Genomic DNA, 21540 nt, shown 5'->3' on the forward strand with positions numbered 1-21540 from the left:
TGTGAATGTGCGGAAGGGTCGGTGCGGAAGCTAATGATTGGCTCAGGATCAGCCAATCACAGCTCTCCAGGTTAAGGAACAATTTAAACCTCTTGAGTTCAGTTTATTTTATAGCAAATTTCATACAAAAGGCGTCGAATAAAAAGCAAAGACCAAAGGCTATATCACACAAATATATATGATATGAACATATAAGATAATAAAGGATTACATATATAAAACATAGAAGATATAGGTATAACAATAAAAAGGAAATGAGATATGATGATGTTATTTTTTAATAAAAAAGGGAATAATACAGTTTTACGCTTCTGCTTTTAAAAGAGGACCCTGTGGCCACTTAGTTGATGTGGTTAATCATTCCAGGGAGTAGGACCATAAGGACACCATACGCTGAAGCAGACTTTACTCCAGGCGTAGTGAGGAGACACAGTAAATTCTGTCGATCACAAGTTCTCTGCAGGAAGAATACAGCATCTCAACAGTCCCATTAAAAAGATGATTAGTGTGATGTAAAGCATGGTGACTGTTAGCAGAGTGTACCAGCTATATTAGATTCCATTATAAGCCACTGTTGTTTAATGTTTCAGAGCCATTTCATTTTCTGTTCCTTACATTTGGCTTGTTTGGTCTTTTCTTGTTGTTATTGATACTTTGAGTTTTTTTGATTTCATTGTTTTTTGTTTTAGTGTTTTAGTGTGAATCCCCAGAAGACTAGCGACCATTCTGTGGAAGATAATGGATCCAAATAAAGAATAAATGAAAAGATACATCAGTGATAATCCACTGATGTCACCAGGAAATGAAAAGCATGTTTGTTTTATAGAGCTGGGATGTCACCTTTTGTCCCCTCCAGTGATGAAATATAGCTCACAAACTGCATTTAATCAGGCAATTTATTTAAGTACATGTAGTTTACTTAAAAGTAAAAGCCATTTTCTGCATTGATTACTTTTATTTTTGATACTTTAGAGTATTGTTACAGTGGTATTGCTACTTTCAAAGACTCTGAATACTTCCTCCACCACTGGTGAACCTATTCACATCCCTCCAACACAACCAGTAACATTATTTACATCCTGTGAAAGAGAGAGAACCACACACACGTGAAAAAAAGGAGTGGACCAGGAAAGTGGTTTATTGTATTTACTGGTGTCTCATTTAGGAAGGCCATTGCATTTCATGAACAAACAAGATGAATATTACTATTGAATCTCAAACACTCCCAGAAGAAGATATACTCAGCAGGAAGAGAAAGAGCTTTTTATGCTCTTATGAAACCATTTGTGACTTAAGCCATTCAAGTTCTCATGTTTGTTCATTTTTGGCATCTCAGATTTGTAACGAAACTGTTTACAACACAAACAACAGAAACAAAAATCTCACCATCTGATCTCAAGTTGGTTTGTTTTTTGTCAGATATGTTGTCGAAAGCATCAGTCTGAGTTGCTTCTGTTCCTGTTTCTTTTCTAAGAATTATACCTATGTATACATATATGGTCATTTCCTTGTTGCTGGATCGATTACAACATGTGTGAAACAAACTTTTGGTGTAGATGAAGTGCATGTACTTGCCATATAAACTGTATCCCTCTGAACTAGTAATCTCATGAGCACATATTTACCTTTTAGTTCACATGGTGCACACAGAGTGCTGTGATAACTTGGCTGTACCTTACAGCTGTGGTCACTGAGATGTTGAAGGCAGCAGACCTGAGTCGTCACACATCTGTCTCGCCAATGTTTTGGTAACTACAGCAGCTGATAAGGAACAGAATGCAGAGGAAGAGTTGAGTCACCTTACTTATAGGAATTTGAGTGAAATGTCTTAACAACAATTGGAAGGAGTGTTTGAGTTTCACTCGATGCTTATTGTTGCTTTTGTCCCTGAGACACATTTCATTTATGTAGGTGTGTCACACTATTGGTTGTATCTAAATGTTTTCTTCAGTTGATCATACACTTATTATTTCCATATGCCATTGTGTGTCTGCTTTGTTTCTGTGACTGTTGGCATGACACAGGCCCACATGAAAGAGGAAGACAGCCAGCTGGTCACAGCCCAGTGACTGCATGGATTAGATGCGTTACTCTCACTGCATATCTTCCTCATTACACTGGCTAAATATGGAGTTTGTGACCGGCTGTTCATCCTCAGATGACAAAGCAAACATCATTGAATGTACTGTGTGCTGGCGACAGCGCTGCCACGTTACTCCAACAAAAGGTTACTGCCCTTGTTGAAAACAAACAAATTAAAGAGCTATTATACAGTCATCGTCGTAAACTGCAGATATGGATGTTATAAATGGCAGCCTTGAGTTATTAAAATAGAACGTACACAGCATCTGTTTCCGTGGTGTGCTCGGTAGTCATACAAACGGACGCTATGAACACTGACGTGCTGTCTTTCGACCCCATCATACAAACATTACCTTAAAAAGAGACACTCACGTATTTGTCAGTTTAGTGCAACACTGGTGAGCAAGCTTTTGGGCCAAACTAAAATAAAAGAGACATCAACAGACGTAATATTTGATATAAGGAGAATCCACAAGGCCTCAGCTTTAACCTTAAAGCTGCAGTCACTTCCTGCTCAGAGTCGACCAATTAAACATAAACCAGTGACAGAATATTTAGTGTGAATAGTGTGAAAGCAGCTTCCAATTCCTTATTAATTAATTGCATAATTAAATATCAGTTTCATCTGATATAAGCTTTCATCATGCTGTTATGCAACAGCCCCCCCCCCCCCACACCCACACACACACACTAGGTTGCTGTTGGATGAGAAGAGGAAACGTGTGGACTGTATTATGAACGTTGCTTTGTCCATTTGTAACACTGGTTTTATTAATCACAGATGAATTTCCATTACCATGAAAACATGCTTCATATAAACTGTAAATGGTTGTTTATTCGGTGGCTGTTTTGAAGGAAAGGGGAAAAACCCTTCATCTGTTGTAAGGATGTATTTGACTCACTTAACTCTCACTGACACGTCACTTTCTTTGCTCAGTGTGGTTTTCAGCTCCGGCTGCGAGTTGCTCAATGTTTGTCTTCGTGTTATGAGATCTGAACGCTCTTCTGTAACAAAAAAAACACCTGATACGCATCTGACCTGTGACACATCAGAATACGAATTATTTTAAAATCACTTTGACTGTTGCTGATCATTCATGCTGGCAGCTCTTCAGCACTCAACGGCCATCACATCTGCTCGATAACAGGCAGCCTGAAGGGTACGGTTCATGGATGTATTTTTATCACCACAGCTACTTTATGGTCACAGATTTATGGATCTCCTCCTGGCTGTACCTGCTGTCATTAGCTTGCTCTTCCTCACATAACATTTTTAAAAGAGCAGGACAATAGCTGAGGTCTTAAAAACGTGTCATAACAGCACACTGAGCTTGAGCATCTTAAATATTGATTCGTTTTTATTCTATTCTGAAGTCAAGAGTGGAAAAATTAAGAAGTCAGCGAGACACCTTTTAAAGCCGATCATTCTTGTTCAGCATCTCACTGACGTCGAGGTCAAATTCGTTTTGTGAAATGGCAATGTTTTTTAAATTATCATTATTACATTTAACTCTGGATACAGCCAGTACTGATCTGTTGACACCCACAGGAAGAAACCAAAGTCTTTGCATGCGAGTAATCCCTCCCCTTTAATACATTTTTATTTGTGTGTTTCAACACAACAGGTGAATGTACACTAGACACAAAGAACAATAAAACGAGATAAACTCTGAATGGCGTTCCATTTGAAATCATGTCTACGAGGACATCTAGTGGCTTCTTTCTTCCATGTGTTCAAGTGAAATGACGGGACTTCTCCATAGAACAAAAGGGCTTTATTCCACAATATAAACTTGTAACATCTTCAGCTACCCCAAAATCCTCCTCACAGCACCCTACATTACATGCTGTGGTGGTAACGTGTCATCGCCGATCACCACAGAAGTAATCCCTCCATCTGTGTAGCTCTCTGTACATCACACCGTCGCTAAAGCAGCAACACAACTCAGCGGAGATCAAGCCATTTAAGTCGATTCGGACAAAAATTATTGCTCAGATAAATAAACCTATTCTACAAAAAAAAAACATAATTATATTAAGATGCATGTACTAAACACTGGACTTCAAAGAAACGGATAGTCATTTTTTGGGGGGAATAGTGGATGAAAACCGTGACTCCTGTCCCCTTAGCTCTGGTTTAACATGCAAGGAGCTTCCAGAGAAGATGATATTAACCCTTGATTTACCCTCTGTACTGTTCTAAAGACTCCGTTGCGCTGATGATATGGAATCCCATGCAGCACACTTCACATCCTGTGTATTTTTTTTTTTTTTTCATTTAGACAACCACAAACAATTCATAAGAAGAAAGAAATGTATATATATGTATATACATATATATATATATATACATATATATACATACATATATATATATATATATATATGTAAAAATACAAAAAATAACTAAACATAGTTCTGGACAACAAGTCAAAGAGGAGATAGCACCGTTGTTACAAAAGGGTTGGACAGACGTGACGGAGGTGCGGGTGGGGTGGGGGGGTAGGATCAGTGACACATCCAGACTGGTGGCTCGAATAAACGGACTGATGACAAATAGACCTCTTTACTTTCTCTTCATTTTCTCATGTGTCCATCATTCAGTGTACACCTGACACAGATGTAGTCCTCCTTCTCAGCCATCTCTGCCGTAACGCCGACGCAGACTTGGTGGAACCACTGGTTACAGCTGCCGTCACACTGGACCCAGTTTACCTGCAGGCAAACACACACACACACACACACAACCGGGTTTAACCAAGATGGAGCATGATGCAACAGTACACCTGCATCAATTCATTGTTTTGCCACTTAAACACAACATTGACATTTCCTCACTTTATAAGTTGATATTGTGAACTTTTGTGAAACAGTTGCTTATTTTCAGCAATTCCAGAGCAACATCATTCATTTGGAGTTGCGTTTCTGTCCACATGCATTATGTCGTTAACTGTGGCTGCCAAGCTGTTTGGTGCTGAGCAGGAAGTGTACAGCGTGTTTAAGGAGATTTTCTGCTGAAAACAGCAGCCTGCTGCGGCCGAAAACGATGCTACGAGAGCGGTGAGTGACACCAACACCAGCATTGTTTTCAGGTTTTCCTTCACCTGCATTCTTTAATGTTTGTGACCTACATGTAATAAAGACGCTTCACATTCACAGAGTCCAATTGCAAAAGTCTTTCTCTGCGGCTAAACTCATTTTTGTTACATGATACTTCTTATAAACATTCTATATTTGCATAATGGCTCCCTAAAGTGGAAGGAAAACTGACTTCTGCAGAGAAAAAGACTCTACAGTGACCCGACAGTTTTTCTCACCTCGTCTCCCTCTGGCAGCTGACACCTCTCTGCCGGACACACGGCCATTTCCTCATCGGAGTCGTCCGACTGGGAGAAATCAGAGCGTGGAGAGGACGAGGTCGAGGCCGGCCGCTTTTTATTCATCTTCTGTCTTTTGTGAGAGTGCTTCTTGTCCTTCACTCTGCGCTCTGCATTTAACCCTTCCCTCTGCAGATGCCGCTTTGCTTTCTTTTCTGAGCCAATCATAGCTTCCCTCACACCATTGACGCCATCCTGAAAACAAAAAATGAAAACTGATATTGAGGCGGTTTTTAGCAGTGACTTAATCACTTCATTTGGTGGTAAGAGTTTGTACCTGGTTGAGTGGCGGATTTTTTCCCTGAGAGTTAAACTGCATGTGTTTGTCACAGTCTGGGGCTTCGTCCTGTGGCGGTGACATGCATCTGTTTGTGTGCTGGCTGCTGGCTCTGTCCAATAAAACGTGGAAGAGGCTCTGAACCTCTGGCAGACACACCTGCAGCAGGAGCCCCTCCACCATCAGCTCCTCTAGATCATGACTCAGGCCTGTGACACAGAAAAACACCCAGAACATTAACAACAATAATCTAGAACGACCCATGACTGCAGTTTATAATTAGGTGGCACTGACCCTGCAGCGGGATGCATCTCTGCTCGGTGTAGAAGACGGTCTGAGTATGGCTTGTCCTATTCCACTCTGGAGTCAAACACGGGGCCTGTATCAAAAACATCAAACCCCAAACTTAACATTTGCACTTAATACTTTTTTTCAGATGAAGAGTGAGATGAAGAGTGACCTGAGTGTCGTTGTGAGCTTCATGGCTGCCCGATGCCCAGCGGGTTAAGGTGGGAGGAGTTCCAGGTCTCTCTTCCAGTTCCGGTAGGTTAAAATACTGCGAGATCTCCTGTGCTCGGTGCTGCCAGTTCACCGTCCTCTCGACCAGATAGTGCAGCGCGTCGCCCTCCGGCAGGCGCACCCCGATGCGCCGCAGAGATGCCAGCAGAGAGACGGCTTTGTTCAAGGGGGGCTTTTCTGATCGCTGGCACTGCGGACAAAGCCACGGCTGTGTTTCGCAGGAGTCCGATGGGTCTCTGACACACACGCTGTGGAAAGCATTTCTGCAGAGTTCACACTGTAACATCGCACCCATGGGCGCCTTCTGACAGACGCACACCTTCAGGTCCATGCAGTCGGCTGTAGGAAGGAGCTTTGACTCATTTGCTGCCCTGAGATGAGAGAAAACCTCCATCTCCCTCACCCGCAGCTCCTCCAGAGTGGCCATCTGGTGAATAAAATACAGACAGAGTCAGTCAATCTCCTGATAGTGAGGGTTCATTGATCTACTACCTCAGTCTCTTGTACATTTATCTTAGAATCATTACACTTACTGCAGAGGTAGAATCTCTGGTCTCTGAAAGAGCTTTTTCCACGTCACTGAGAGTGTTTAGCCGTGGCGTTTTCTTTTTGTTACTTTTCGGCGATTCTTTCCCTTTCTTGGCCTTCCTCTTTGGAGAACCGACATTTCCAACTTCACATCTTGGACACAGGACCTGTAAGAAAATAGTGTTGTTGTTTTTTTGCACCAACAGGCCAGAAGTTTGAGCTACAACAACAACAGAGAAGGGAGGAAGACTACTGGGTCACAGATTAAAAGCGGATTTATAGAGGTGGGTTATGCTTGTGGTTTTAAAAGAGAGGAGTGAGGAATAATGTCTGAGGAGTCCGGGAGAAAGGGAGGCAGTTGTGGAGAAGGCCCGGTACCCCAGGTTCAGGACTTGGACTGGGTGAGAGGGGTGAAGAGGTTGCTGTCGGTGGGTCTGAGGTTGCAGGCAGAAGTATGACGGTGCAGGAGGTTGGTGAGGTAGGAGAGGGCTAGGTTAATGAGGGCGTTGCAGGTGATGAAATGTATATGAATGCCTGTATTGGCAATTGATTTTAAATTCATATTTAATGATTCCTCTGCGAAGATAAATACTTTGCTCTTATACTGTCTAATTCATGAGTTAGTTGCTTTCTTTTAAATATATACATCTTCTGTTCCTCTTGTTAGATAAAAGGAAGAAATGGATTTAGTCATGGCTCCCAGATATCGTGATAACCAGGCAGTCATTCAAAGCTGCTGCGCTGCTGATCGGCTATATTGACTTTTAAAATGAGTAATTTTACCTCCAGTAAGGTAAGGGTTGAGTCTCTCTGAAGGAAAGTTGTCGCTGCAGATTCTCTCCATTCTTGCCCTTCCACCATTAAAGACTCCAGCCGGTCTAAAGGCTCGAGGTGGACTTGAATGGCTTGTCCTCGTAGCACCGTGTCAGAGAGGCTGTCCATCATCGGTGTATAACCAACAACCTGAAAAAAAAGCAAGCGATTTCAGGATTACGATCAGACTCAAACCGACCCACAGAGAGAATAGTTATCCATTAAACCCCCACTAAAGTCATGCAATGTCGAGTGCGTCCTGACCTGAAGCTCCTCGGCTTCTTGAAGCCACTCTCTGGCTTTTCTGACGGTGTCTTTTAGGAGGCGACAGTTTGGGAGGTAAGCGGGGATGCCAGACGTCTTGTCAGCTGCAGCACTGAGAGTCTCTATGGAGTGTGGTGGTCTGAACACAAATGACAAACTGTAGGTAAAAAACGTGCATCACCTCCAAATGAATTACTCTCTATGACAACAACTGTCTCGGCATTTTCTTCCGACATCTTCACAGGAAGCTCTCTGAAATATTCACTTTCAAAACATCCTGTAAACACATTTTTATCAGACTTTTAAAACAAAGACTCTCTCGATGGAATATAAATTCATAAAAAGTGTCAAACATCTTGGGCAACGCTCTAGAAAACTCTATTAACAACATTTTCAATAATGTGAAACCCAAAATTCAAAGCTGCGTGGTGAGGGAAGATAACACCTGACTATACCTGACTTGAAATTAGTTTTTCTGATAATGGGGAGATGCACATTGCTGACAGCCATGCCATTAAAGCCTTTGAAAAGCACTTGTGACAGTTAATACTGAACAGCAATGGGAACCAATGGAATGAGGGCAGAACTAAATGTGTGCTCACTTTTTGTTGGTCTTGTTGAATATTCTAGCGGCAGCATTTTGCACTAGCTGTAATTAAAATGAAGCAAAAACAGGAGCACCGACGTAATGTTACATAATTCACGTACAATAAGTGCAAATACCTGGACAGAAAGTTACAGGTATTAACAGAGCAACCTATCACATCTTCTTGGGGATCTTTTGGACGTTTTTCCACCCTGTGGCTATGACGCTAACATAGTCATGGATCCGTCGGTGCCGTCCTCACCTGGCTTTGAGGAGACTGCTCGCCTTGTCCTCCCAGTGCTCGGACACAGTGAGCAGCTCCTGCAGGCGTGCCATGGCTTTCTCCACTGATGGATGAGGCGCCAGGCCGACTCCCTGGTCGATGAGCCTCCTCATGGTCTCCAGAGTCAGGGAGGTGGGCTGAGCCTGCTGCGCCCCCTCCAGCCAGCGTGCCTGCTCCAGCCTCACTCTCAGGCAGGGCAGCTCAGGCAACTCCACGTCGAAGTCGAAGCTGATGTCCAACAGGGTCTGGATCTCAGCGACGCTGGGAACCTGGTCTGCCAGGATCTTCTCACTGTGCTGTTGGAAGTCTTCGATGCGATTCAAGAGTTCCTAAATAAAGGCATTGATTCAAAACATGCAGGAAGTCAAAACACAATCTTTCTTGGTGTAGATGCAGTGTATGCCCAGATTCAATGTGCATTAATGTTATTAATGGATGCATTTCTCCTACCTTCAACATGGGAGCTTGAGGGAGACTGCAGGAGAGGTTGTACAGCTGCCTCACAAATGAACTCAGCTCCTCCACACTCAGCTGGCTGCAGGATTTTCCACTTCCCACCCGATACCTAGGAAAGAGCGCGCAATCAGTTAAAGAAATGAACCCCATTAAGGCACTGACTCTGCTTCCTGACATGAGAAAAACATAATGAGGAATGTGAAGACAGCTCATCTATAAATCTGACGTCGTAGAGTGTATTAGCGCTACCTGGTCTGCCTCTTGCCGTTCAACAGCTGCTGCGCCACTGAGGAGCACTTTTCTCCATCTTGTGTGACCAGACGTAGCCGACGCAGCAGGTCGTTGTCAGGGAACAGCTTGGACTCTGACTGAGCAAGAAGGGAGCGAAACACTGGCAGGCCTGAGGAGAGAACACCTGGTTAATCACAGTCTCACACATAGGGCAACGTTCACAGATTTAAAAAAATAAAACACACATTAATAACAATCATTTTTCATCTTTTTTTAGCCACAGTGATAGCATTTTGTAACATCCGCTTAAAAAAACAACCTACCAGCAATGTTATAAAAGCTAAAACATGGCGTCTGGCGTATTTATTTGGCTTCAACATGCAAAATCACTGGTATGCTCCTTTAATGCTTTGTTTTCCTATTTGCTCTTGCTGCTCACCTTTCTTCTTTTCTAGTTTGGCCTCAAGAGTCTCTGTCACGAGGGAGGCCCAATCATCGTACAGTTCAGATCGCTGCTTCACTGCACTCATCATGGGGAACAGCTCGTCCAGTGTGTACCTGAGACTGCAGGAGAACACAGAACACTTCATTATTGAGGTGGCGGTAATAACAAGACACCAAAATCTACTTCAAGAGGCCCAGGGTAGCCTGTGAGGAAATATATGTTTACTGACGTTAAGTATTAATCAAATTTACACAGCTGACAGGTGTGTACAAAGCCGTTTGACTGCCTCTTAATCAGCTCCAGAGGGACTTACTTCAGTGTGTAGTTGGTGATGGGGCAGGAGCAGAGGTCCTTGATGTGGTGCAGACAGACCAGCACTCCTGGGCTGCAGGAACAGGTGACAGCAGACAGGTAGCAGGTGGTCCTGCACCTGGCACACTGCCGCTCGTCGTCCTGGAGGTGATCGTATTTTGCCTGCTTGGTGAGCAGCATCCCCTGAAGGTGTGAGACAACAACAGAGGTGTTAACAGTAGAAACAAACTTGTCAGTATAACGGTGTATTAATAATTCAGAAAAGAGGCTATCCTACCATTTTCTTCACTTTCTCTCTTATTTTCTGCTCATCACGGAGCATGATGACCATGTCCTTGTGGACAGCCGATGCCAGGACAACATCGAGCGTGCTTGCTTTTGAGGCCATGTTGCACACCATCTCATCGTGGGAGAACACATTGTACCGGCGCAGCATACGATAGTGGTCAACACACTGCCTGCCAAGGGGCATCTGGTGATGTAGAGAGGAATGAAAGGGACAGTTCATACACGAGTTTTCCGCCGTTAAGCCTGCAGCCGAGGTAGTTACAGAGCCGAAACATCGTCTGTGTAAAAAGGACACGCGGCACGGCAGGACTACACGCACACATACACCTAGACGCCAACCCTGTTGTGTTGCACATCACGCCGGCATGCTATCTTAAATCACAACTGGGGCAGAATTATGCCGGCTTAGTTTGGTTCAGTATAAGGCTTCAAATGGGCCTTGTGATCTGTATCGGCCGATGCTGCTTCCAGCGATTGTGCTTGAGGAAGCATTCTGATTACTTTCACAAACAGTAAGGTAATCAAGTGATACATACCCAGTCCACAGTGCAGAAGTTGACCGCCTCAGCGAAGTTGAAGCCCTGATTGAAGCCACTGTGGTAGGCTCGGGGAAACGTGATGACAAACTCACCAGCACACTGGTTTGTTCTGTAAATCTGAAGGGCAGCAGAGACAAAAGAAGATGAGTTACGTTCCTGTTAGAAAGACCAGCTGCTCGTTCGTGAAAACGCTGGCGGTGCATCACTGCGGGTAAACGATAGAAGGTCGGTGCATGTCAAGAAGCTACATAAACACGTACGGGCACTCCGTGGGCCATCAGCGTGTTGGGGTTCATGATGGTGACCAGCTGGTGCAATAGGTCGGGCTGAGACTCAAACAGCTCCGGGGCCAGTTTCCTCATCACCTCCTCCAGCTGTTCTGCAGCAAAACCAGGAGCTCCGTACCAGGTTTTGGGTTCCCCCCTGGTAGTGAACGAGATAAAACAGAAGATTACGCTTCAAATGAAACATGAATAACAAAGTCTAGACCGGATATTAACCATCACAAGCCACCATGAATAATCCCTTTGCTCTCCTCAAGAAAAGCCCTTTAGGCTTAAGTACCAGTGCAGGTAGTTGATGGAGTAGCTCCAGTGATCCTCAATGTGCCAGCAGAAGGAGGAGAAGCACATGCCAACATAAAGCCAGGGCAGCGTCATCCCACAGATGTCAGCTGTCACATGAGTCAGTACGGAAGGGTTCATCATCGCCAGGTTGTTGAGGTTCCAGCCACACTTCAGGTATTTCTGAAACACAGACAGCATACAGAGTTTAATAACACAGGAATATACTGTTCACAGCACTTAATATTACATTAGACTGATACTATCCCATTTAGTCAGATACAAATGCAGGTTAAGTCTTTAAGACCTTTTCAATCCCACATAGAATGCTAATTAATACCCGTTTCGAGACCATACTGTCAGGACGATATAGAATAGAATTATTTATTATCGTATCACTTTTCTAAATACTTAGTTCCCAGCAGTATATAACAACATTTTCCCAATGATAGAATCAATTGTGACCTGGACCCAGATAAGCATAAAATGGATGGATGGATTAACCAATTAAAAATAATCAATTCTTTTAAGTTCATTTAAGTTTTAGCTTTAAGAGGCTTGTTTAACTGCTTTACCTCATCAGCTGGGGAAACTTTAAATTTTCCGTTCGGAATGGGGAATCCGCTCCCAAACTCCTTTGAGGCAATATCTGCTCCATATTCTACAGTAACATCCTCCTCGATGGCTCCCACCAAACGCCAGAACTCTTTCTCCACCAGCTCTGTGGGTACCATCTGCAATGAATACATGAAGCAACATTAAAAAAATATATATATATAAATATACACACACACACACACACTCACAGTAAGAGAGACTGACAGATTCACTCTGAAACTGTTTGTACTTACATGAACTGGCATGTTGAAGTAATCAGATTTGAATGCATCAGCCATTTGTCCAAATGCACGCAAGGAATAGTCTCTGTATGCTTGTTCAAAGCCGAACGCCTCGTGAGGTTTGTTGCATTCCTGCGGGTAAAAAAAGAAAAAAAAGAGTGTTTGGGGGACATTCTTATATTCTTTTTTTATGTTAGAAATGTTTGTATAGACTCCCTCTTAGGACTAGTATCGATTAACTTGCACAGCTCATTAATCAAGAGTCAATTTGAATCACGTTAATCAGACTTTGTCCTCACCTGAGCGAGGCACTTGGGGCACCTCCAGTCTCCTTTGGGGATGTCTGGTAGAGGAGGGATGAGGCAGAAGGTGTGGTAGCTGTCGTCACAGCCGTCACACAGCAACAGACGTTCTTCATCTCCCCCGCTGCTGCACACCAGACACACAACCAGATCCACCTGGAAGACAAAAGGAGTTTGTAATGAATCTGTTTCAGAGCCTTGACAACCTAGAAAAAGAGCCAATAGGGTTTCTATACACAAACAAATACAATTTTACAGCAAACGTATAAGGGTAAGTGATTAAGGCTGGGATTTGACCTCTGATGGTGCATCACATGCAGGTACATCTCACCCAAAGGAGGATATAAAAGACATTTCTACTCACTGGACTCGGAAGAACAGGAGGGATGATTTTCTTGTAGCGTGACTTCACGGTGACCGCTTCAATTATTGGTTCTTTACTCTCAACTGGTTCCTGTTTGACTAGAATCGGAATCTCTTTTTCTGCAAGACAACAGGAAACATTACTAAGACCATCACTAAATGTAGAACCTGTGTTTTAAGCGGCTATAAGGACATTTTTAAGTGTTTATTAATGTACGATAGAGGTGTGGAAATTTCTTGATTCTAAGATGCAGATCGGAGCAATTCTGCACCGATGCAGTGAGGGAACATAATCAAGAGTTTGGTTTTATTCCAGCTCAGTATAAATCTTTGCTGTGTCTTGCTGTCATTTACTGACACACTTTTTTTTCTCTCCTATCCTTTGATCTCTGTGTTTCACCGAGGGCGTAGCTCTCACACACACACACACACACACACACACACACACACACACACACACACACACACACACACACACACACACTCTTTGTGTGCGGAGCAGAGAGACGGCACTCGGCACATCACTAGCTTGTTGCTCTCCCTACCAATATTAGCTACTCTGCTGTCAATAATGTTGGGCTAAAAAAACCCCGAATGCAGGCTGAGATTCAACCGCGGTGTTGTAACCATGTCGAGGGAAGCAGTGACTCAAACCGAGCAGAAGAGCAGAAGAGCTATGAGAAAGGCAAAGTCTGCTCGACAATAGGCTAACTCATGCAGTGTAAATTGCCGTAGGCATTTAGAGCTGCTATGTGAAAAACGTATTTTTGTAATGTACTGCAGAAGGATGTTTGTTTTGTTTATGTACTGAGGTGTCTCAAACAGATACTGATTTTGAAAAGATGCAGCTGTTTATATATTATAGACTGCTGTGGACTGATTTTTTTCAGGCCCTTTCTAAATATAAAGGGAGTTCAGGTTGATCTTACTGCTTGTATTAATTCATGAAAAGCGATGTGTAATAATATTTTAAATTGAGGATGCGATACATCGAGAATTGTTGTGCATTTGAATCAAATCGTGCGGCCAGTGAAGATTCACACCTCTAATGTACAGATATATTAGAAGGAATCAAATAAACTAATTTGACGCTATCTGGCAGTCTCTGGTTCAATATTCGGGGAAGATAACAAACAGAGTCTGATGTTATTGACAGATTGTTGTTACCAACATCATGGAGGATCCTTAGGTTTAGTTTTGAGCGTCTAGGTTGGGCTCTTTGTCTTTTATCCTTCCCTTCTTGTCTTGTCCTGTTATTTTAAGTTATGTCTTTAAAAAGAATGGTGTTAGTTACATTCACTATTTATCTTTAAATTGTATATTAACCAATCATTCCTTTATCTGTATATTCACATCATTCAGAATCGAGTCAGTATGCACAAATGATTGTAGTATTTGTCAAGAATTATAACGTCTATGAAGACATATTTCATATTTTTATAACTGTGTTTTACTATTGTCACGCATTATCTGTTTATAAACCAGCCTACAGTTATGATCGCCCACAGGAGGACTCACAGTTTAAAAATACACGACTATACGCTCCTCTCTGCCTAAAACTACCCTTGAGTGAGCTATAAACCATTTGTGAAATGTTTATTTACTGCTTATGATTTGTAAATAGGGATGGTTTAACTGATGTGGATTAATACTGTAAATGTCATTAGGGTAACTATTCTGTGGAGCCTGACCTGGTTCCTGCTTGGCGACAAAAGAACCCATCCGCCGCCTCAGGTTGGGCTTGTTGTCGCCGGGCTCACCTGGTTCCGTCTTCACACAGACGGCCTACAGAAAGAGGGAGAAGTTAAACTGCAGGCAAACTTTAAAACTACCGAAATCATGACGTGGAAATATGTGGAGAATGGTGATGAGTGGAGTCTGTGCTGCTTGTTTCGGGACTGTTTTAGTCCAGCGTCCGTGGCTCTCTTAAGCGACACCCACCTCACACTTCATGCGCTTCGCTCTGCGAGCAGCGGGGCCGATGTCGGGCTTCTGGGCGGCCGTCCTCTGAGCCTGGTCCTGCAGCGTGGTGTCCTTGGTGTCCATGTTATCGGTGCTTCCTGTGCTCTCCACTGGCTGGATTGGCTTCTGAACACACTGGAGGAAATAGCATGCCGGTTAAAACCACAGCTCACTGGCTGTTAATCCAAACATGCCCGTGTCTAACTGGAATTACCTGTAGGTTCAAAGGCAGCAGTCAGTAAGACATGAATGGAATATTAAACACTGCTTAATATGGCTGCCAAAACACAGACATGATAGATTCCACTGTGTACAACAGGAAGTGTGAGTGTACCACAGCTACCACCACAATATATCTCTTTATATGGTTATTACTTCTGTTTACCAGCTGTAATAAAATAGGTATCAGCAGCTACCAAGCGTGGTTCAAAGACTGGGATGTACTCTATCAAAGACAGGATTTGGTATTAACTCAGTTTAAACTTAAACAACCAGAAGACAAAAAAGGGACATGTTTGGTTACAGTCTGTCACCCTAAACAGGGAGCACAGATACTAAGGAGGAACATGACGAATCAGAGGACAAAAAAAACAGATTTAAGCAGGTAAAGAACAGCAGATATTCAAGTTTAATTATAGTTGCACTTGAGAAGGATAGAAGAGAGAATACAACTATATTTGAACTGATAAATAATAAGCACCAAATTGCCACGTGTTACCTGTCACACAAACAAAAGAATTGCATTTTAAATGTGTCCCAAGATGCATGTTAAGTGCAGATTAACACATAGAGGCGAAGGAATTCTGTTTGAGGTTATTCGTTTGCTGTAAAACTAGTTAATAACTGTTTTAAGAAGGGTTAATATACACATTACCATGCCTGGACATATTATAACAATAAGCTGGACATACAGTGGAGTGTCCAGCTGTAGATAAACATGCATTGTAAAGCCAAGTAGCATTTAACCATGACACAAACATACCTTTTCAAGTTCAGGATCAGCCTCCAAACGCATCTGTTTGGAAGCTGGCTCTGGTGCCTGAGGCAAGAGAGAGCTTCGGTAATTAAGAAATTTAGAGTGACGTCTCGGAGAGGTCACCCAGCACCAATCCAATGACTTTCGTAAGCTCTCTTGCAACATGTTATGGAATATTTGAGTGCAAAAGCTTTTAAATGACACGACTAGACACCAGATTGTAAATTCACGCTCAGCACATTAGTCAGACAACAGAGTTAACTTCTCCAACGACAAATACTGTGGAAAAAAAACGAATATGCATCTGTTTACATTTATCTTTATGGTCTTAGTGTAATCCATATTCGCTCAAATCTTTGATAGGAATAATGAAAAAAAAAAACTGTAATGTTAACTAACTAGCAGTAATAAAAGGTATGGATAAGCCTTATTCTGGTTTTGTTTACAGATGAGCGACACACAGATGTATGTATGACAGCTTCTCTTTGTGAGTATCAGCAGGAACAAGATGTGCTTTCATATCGATGCATGTGCCCAACTCACCAGCAGGTTTGCTCCACTCTGAAACAGATTGTAGGGATAGAGAATCTTCTCATAATGCCCTCGCAGGTGTGAGCCGACAGCTTTGCCGGGGGCGAAACCCATTTGTAGTGCAATCTTGGTCCACTGTCTGTCCAGACAGACAAGGTCGAATCCACCCTCATCTGCTACCAGCTGAAATGACAGGGAGTTACGCGAGTGGTGCAAGTTGTTTAATTGCAATTTATATTTTAAAAAAGAATGCGCAGTGATGTCAATTATCAACCTTATTTAGCTTATATAAATCCAAAATCTTTCTCTCCACATGAGGAATCTTCAGGGCACATCCCTGCAAATCCCAGAATTTGGCAATCTGGTCCAAGAAATTGAGCTTCACTCTGGTCTGTGCCTGGATCACATAGAAGAAATGATGATAATAGTCAGTCACAAATTAATTGAGCTCAACGAAATCATTCGAGATACAGAAGTCAAGGCTTTCAAACTAAGGCAATCATTTAGGAAAATAAAATAGGGGCAAAAAATCCTCAGAAGAAGCTGAATTTATATTCAAGAACAGGGTAGTGTTGTCTATTGTTTAAAATAAATAAATACACGTCTAGTGTATTTATTAAGTTTGGGTTAAGCAACAATTACGAATTGTAATTTCCAGTCTAAATTTGAAATGTATCCATTGTTACATTGTATCATTACGAGGCATTAATAACATTAGAGTTCTTTGTTATTATCAGTGTAGCCTGTACAGGCCGAGTAATTACATAAACAATGTAAACACGTGCTATTAAAATGTACAATTTGAGAGTGCTGACACACAAACAGATGTGGTTAGATAATCACTGGTAAATAATCAGATTAATGAAACTCACCTCCAGTTCATTGAGCCTCTGGATCCGAGGAACAAAGTGAAGTTTGTCAACATCACAAGCGAACGGAGGTTGCCAACCCTAAACACAAATACATACAACGGCACATGAATTTCTTTTTGCTTTGCAGATGGTCCCCATTATGACAATTGTTTTTCAAAGCATTGAACCAAATTTAAGAATTGTCTATATTCTTTACTCATGGTGACTCAAATAAACTTAAATTAGGCAGATAAAAGAGGCGGTTTAATAATTTAATAGTTTACTAAACTAATATTAGAATCAAGTTTGGCAGAAAAGCGAGGCCTTGCTGACACAGAAGGAACACATCGATCTCTTTCAGTTTATAACTCACAACCCCCGATCAATATTTGTGTGAACAAAAACATACTATTGTATAAGAAGAGACCCAAGTTCTTGTTTTGAGTCAGTAGCCAACATCCCCCACTGGCACACAAAATGGCCAGATGGAAGACTCACTCACCAGCCCAGCTTACCACAAAGCCAACATGGAGGACAACACCCTACAACACAGGCTCATACATGAACACTGGTTATCTTACAGGACACTGACGCCATAACAACACCACTGCACAGATGTATAATAAGACAAATTCAACAACAACTTCAAAAAGTCACAACTTACTTGTTCTTTAACAATGATAGTGGACTTTATATATTTAAATAACCTCAGTGTACCTCTTGTCCCATCATGGGGCAATTTATATGACGATTAAACCATTAAAAGGGAACCTTTATTTAGCCTGACCCATGACATAAATACACACTGCTACAGAAATTCATCAGAAACAAGCCAGTGGATTGAGAAGTGATGGATGGAAATGACCCATCATGAGGATCTTCAACAAATAATCCATAATTAACCTCCACTGTGTGGATGCGAGGACATTAAAAGACAAAAGGGTAATAACAGGTGCTAACATCCATGTTTGTTTTATCACCATCATCATCTTCTACGCAGAAGAAGGAGGAATGTCTTCCGCATAGTGTCAAAGCCGAGAGCTACATTATGACAGGTTGGTGGTTGAGCTTTTAGCTAGCGTTAGCCTAGCTCGCTAAGTGGTTCAATGAACGGGGCACTTTGTTGACACACGGTGAACCGAGAATAAAAAATGCACTTTTAATACACCGACACATCATTATTGATGCTAACGAGTTTTAAATCGACTAGAAAACGGCGCTGTGGCAGCGTCACTAATCACAAATGAGAGCTAAGCTAGCTGCGAGCAGCACAAAGAATGAACGTTAACGTTACATCCGCCATGTTGAACAGTCCCTTTAAATCCCAACCGCTCGGTCCATCTACTAACCGTCTTAACGGTTAACTAATAGAGCATCCGTGGAACGTTTGGCCGTTTTTTTTTTGTTAATCACACTCACCGGAGGCGGGCGGACTTTGCAGATGCCCGTTTTCTCGGCGATGGGACGGATCTTATTGATGAAGGCAAACGGATCTCTGAATTCTTCCCAGCTCGGCTCGAAGACCGGGCACTCCGGAGGAGGCTTGAACTCGTCCGGCCGAGGCTGGCTCATCGTTGTTGGACCGACCCGGTGGTAGCTCGTACTGGACTGGTCACACACACAAAGTATCGCCGTGGTACGGTTCGCCTGGAGTGTTTTTTTTTTTAATCCCGTTTGTTCACGGTCAGACTCGGTCGTCAACAGCACGAGAGGAGGCAGCTTACACACACACACACACACACACATACAGCCTACATACACACACTCACACTCACACACACACTTCCATGCACAGTGAGGAGAATGTTCCAAGGCAGTAAGCACGTCCGCTGAAAAAACTAGACACCACACAGTTCTAATTGATGTGGGAGATTTATCAGTTTGATTAAAGTTTGATATTGAACCTACTTCTCAATTTTTGTCACTGTGGTGGTGCAATACATATTTTTTTATTTATAATCTTATCATAGCCTCAAACTTTAGTAGCCACACAATCTAGACTTGGATTCAGCCTGATTTAGCAGATGAGAGATCTGCCACTGATACATTAATTAAAGAAATAATTAGACCTTAGACCATATTATAAAGTCTGAATTGGGATTTTCCACCCTAAACCACATTAGTTATATATTTTACTGTAAAAGTAGCAATACCACAGAGGAAAAAAAAAAATACTGTGTTACATGTAAAAGTCCTGCATTCAAAATATGACTCAAGTAAAAGTACACACGTGTTAAAATCAATATACACTTGATATATAAAAAGTAAAAGTAGTAATTTTTCAGAATGGCTCATGTCATAATGATATATGTTGTGTAATCGGATTATAACTATGCATTTATGTGTAAGCATCATTTTAATGTTGCAGCTGGTAAAGGTGGAGCTCATTATAACAAATGTATAAACTTCCGGGTTGCTGAATTCATAATTGTAGCCTATACACCATAATTCATTTGTTAATTGGATTTTGAATTGATTATCTAAATTCCCAAAGTAGTTTGCAGCTGTTAAATAGACGTTTTTATTATAATTTTTTATGTAAAATTGTAATCTGAAAAGAAATTATTATAAATGTAGGAAAGTATAAAGTACAATATTTCTCTCAGACATGTAGTATAACTACAATGTAGCATAAAATAGAAACACACAACATTGAACTTAAGGCTAAGTACTTGAGTAAATGTACATAATTACTTGCCATTACTGCTCAAAGCATGAAATGTCTAAAATATAAATAAAAGATGTGTCCATCGCATATGAGATGTTCTACATGCTGCAGCCTAAAATATTCATCTAGTGAAGATTAGATTCTAGATTCTTGCTATTTTATACATTACAAAGGATTCCTCTTATCGTACTGTTAAGGAATAGTCAATTATAATCTGTCACACAAGTCTCTTCTTTGTAGAACGTCTACTGTTTACACTTTCCACGCGGATGGATATGTTCAGGTGACACCTTCACGGCCGCCGGGACTCGTTGTTTAAATAAGCAGTCCGCGCGGTTTGATTGGATGCTTCTCGTGGTTCTATAACATCTGCTGCAACACCACTTAGTCAAACTTATACATTTTGATATAGTTCAGGGTCATAAAACCACTTCTGGGACACTTGGAACCGAGAGCTCATCATCTTGGTTCATTTTTATATGTAATAATGTATCAAATTACCTACTTAAGTAAAAGTAGCAAAATCACACTATAAAAATACTCCATTGCAAGTTAAATTCCTCCTTTCCAACCGTAGCAACAGAATGTACTTAAAGTATCAAAGTAAAAGTACTCACTGTGCAGAATGGCCTCTGCCAGTGTTATGTTGTATTGTTGTATTATTCATGAATTAACATGTAAGCGGTACTTTAATGTTGTAACTTGGTTGGTCAATGTGGAGCTAATTTTGACTACTTCACAAACTGTTGGGCATCATATTTAATAAATGATCGTATCATTTTCATGCAAAATTTTAATCTGAAAAGTAACTAATAACTATTATAAATGTAAGGAAGTAAAAAGTATATTTTCCTCTGAAATGTAGTGGAGTAGAAGTATAAAGTAGCATAATATGGATTTGTTCTTCAAGTAAAGCACAAGTACATCAAGTTTATACCACAGTACTTTGTTGTCTTGGTATCCTCCATCAACACTGTCTTTATATCAAGAACCACGATGGAAATCAGTCTTGGACCTTTTTTGTGTTATCCTCATCATTTTGTAGATATGTGTTACCTGCGGTCCTTCATCTCACTAAACTAAGCTAAGCTAAACTAAGCTAAGCTAAGCTAAACTAAGCTAAGCTAAGCTAAACTAAAGTGTATTAGTTAGATGAAGTATTTCTTCCACTGAATATATGCTCACCTTTCAGACCTGTGTTCCCTGAATGTGTTTGTAATGAGGACGAGGTGGTGTCGTCGTGTCGTCTTTGACCGCTGTAACATCCTGCGTCACTAACAAGTTTCACGTCCAACTTTATTTCAAAGCACAATTCAAATACAACTTTAGCAGTCTGTCTCGTTAATCTAAAGCATGATGTTAAAAAAAAAAACATGACAGTGAGAAAGATTATTAATTTGGTTAACTCTAGTTTAAAAGATACACAGAACAGATATGAAATCATTATCAAATCACTGCTGTGCAGCCGTCACAGCCTCACAAGGT

The 21540-nt window shown here is 41.6% G+C and overlaps 1 protein-coding gene across 3 annotated transcripts; it reads right to left on the reverse strand.

Moving 5' to 3' along the window:
* Window positions 1-4317: 4317 nt before the first annotated feature.
* Window positions 4318-19142, reverse strand: kdm5bb (lysine demethylase 5Bb). 3 transcript variants are annotated; one of them, XM_079171235.1, is made up of 28 exons: window positions 18807-19142; window positions 17409-17486; window positions 16811-16933; window positions 16549-16719; window positions 16012-16068; window positions 15009-15164; window positions 14828-14852; window positions 13069-13187; window positions 12702-12860; window positions 12415-12534; window positions 12139-12297; window positions 11565-11746; window positions 11261-11423; window positions 10998-11117; window positions 10451-10645; window positions 10175-10356; window positions 9856-9980; window positions 9435-9585; window positions 9180-9294; window positions 8709-9058; window positions 7861-7999; window positions 7567-7746; window positions 6789-6950; window positions 6197-6682; window positions 6031-6115; window positions 5737-5945; window positions 5400-5654; window positions 4318-4797 (listed from the first exon to the last, which is right to left on the reverse strand). In XM_079171235.1, exons 1-28 carry the CDS (start codon window positions 19131-19133, stop codon window positions 4660-4662), a joined length of 4731 nt encoding a protein of 1576 aa, XP_079027361.1. In that variant the 5' UTR covers window positions 19134-19142; the 3' UTR covers window positions 4318-4659. The 3 variants fall into 3 exon arrangements, with proteins under 3 accessions (XP_079027361.1, XP_079027359.1, XP_079027360.1); XM_079171233.1 differs by having other exon boundaries at window positions 14759-14852; XM_079171234.1 differs by lacking the exon at window positions 16012-16068 and having other exon boundaries at window positions 14759-14852.
* Between the last annotated feature and the right edge of the window lie 2398 nt (window positions 19143-21540).

Source organism: Pholis gunnellus (assembly GCF_910591455.1).
Source record: "Pholis gunnellus genome assembly, chromosome: 2".
NCBI classification, from domain to species: Eukaryota; Metazoa; Chordata; class Actinopteri; order Perciformes; family Pholidae; genus Pholis; species Pholis gunnellus.

Excerpts from the sequence above, each read along its gene's own strand:
- kdm5bb (XM_079171233.1), bottom strand. The coding sequence starts at position 19,133 with ATGTGTGTGTGTGTGTGTGTGTGTAAGCTGCCTCCTCTCGTGCTGTTG. Across the intron at positions 14,853-15,008 it reads CGAAGCGCATGAAGTGTGAG|GCCGTCTGTGTGAAGACGGA; the intron begins GTGGGTGTCGCT and ends CTCTTTCTGTAG. Across the intron at positions 13,188-14,758 it reads TGTCGCCAAGCAGGAACCAG|AAAAAGAGATTCCGATTCTA; the intron begins GTCAGGCTCCAC and ends GTTGTCTTGCAG.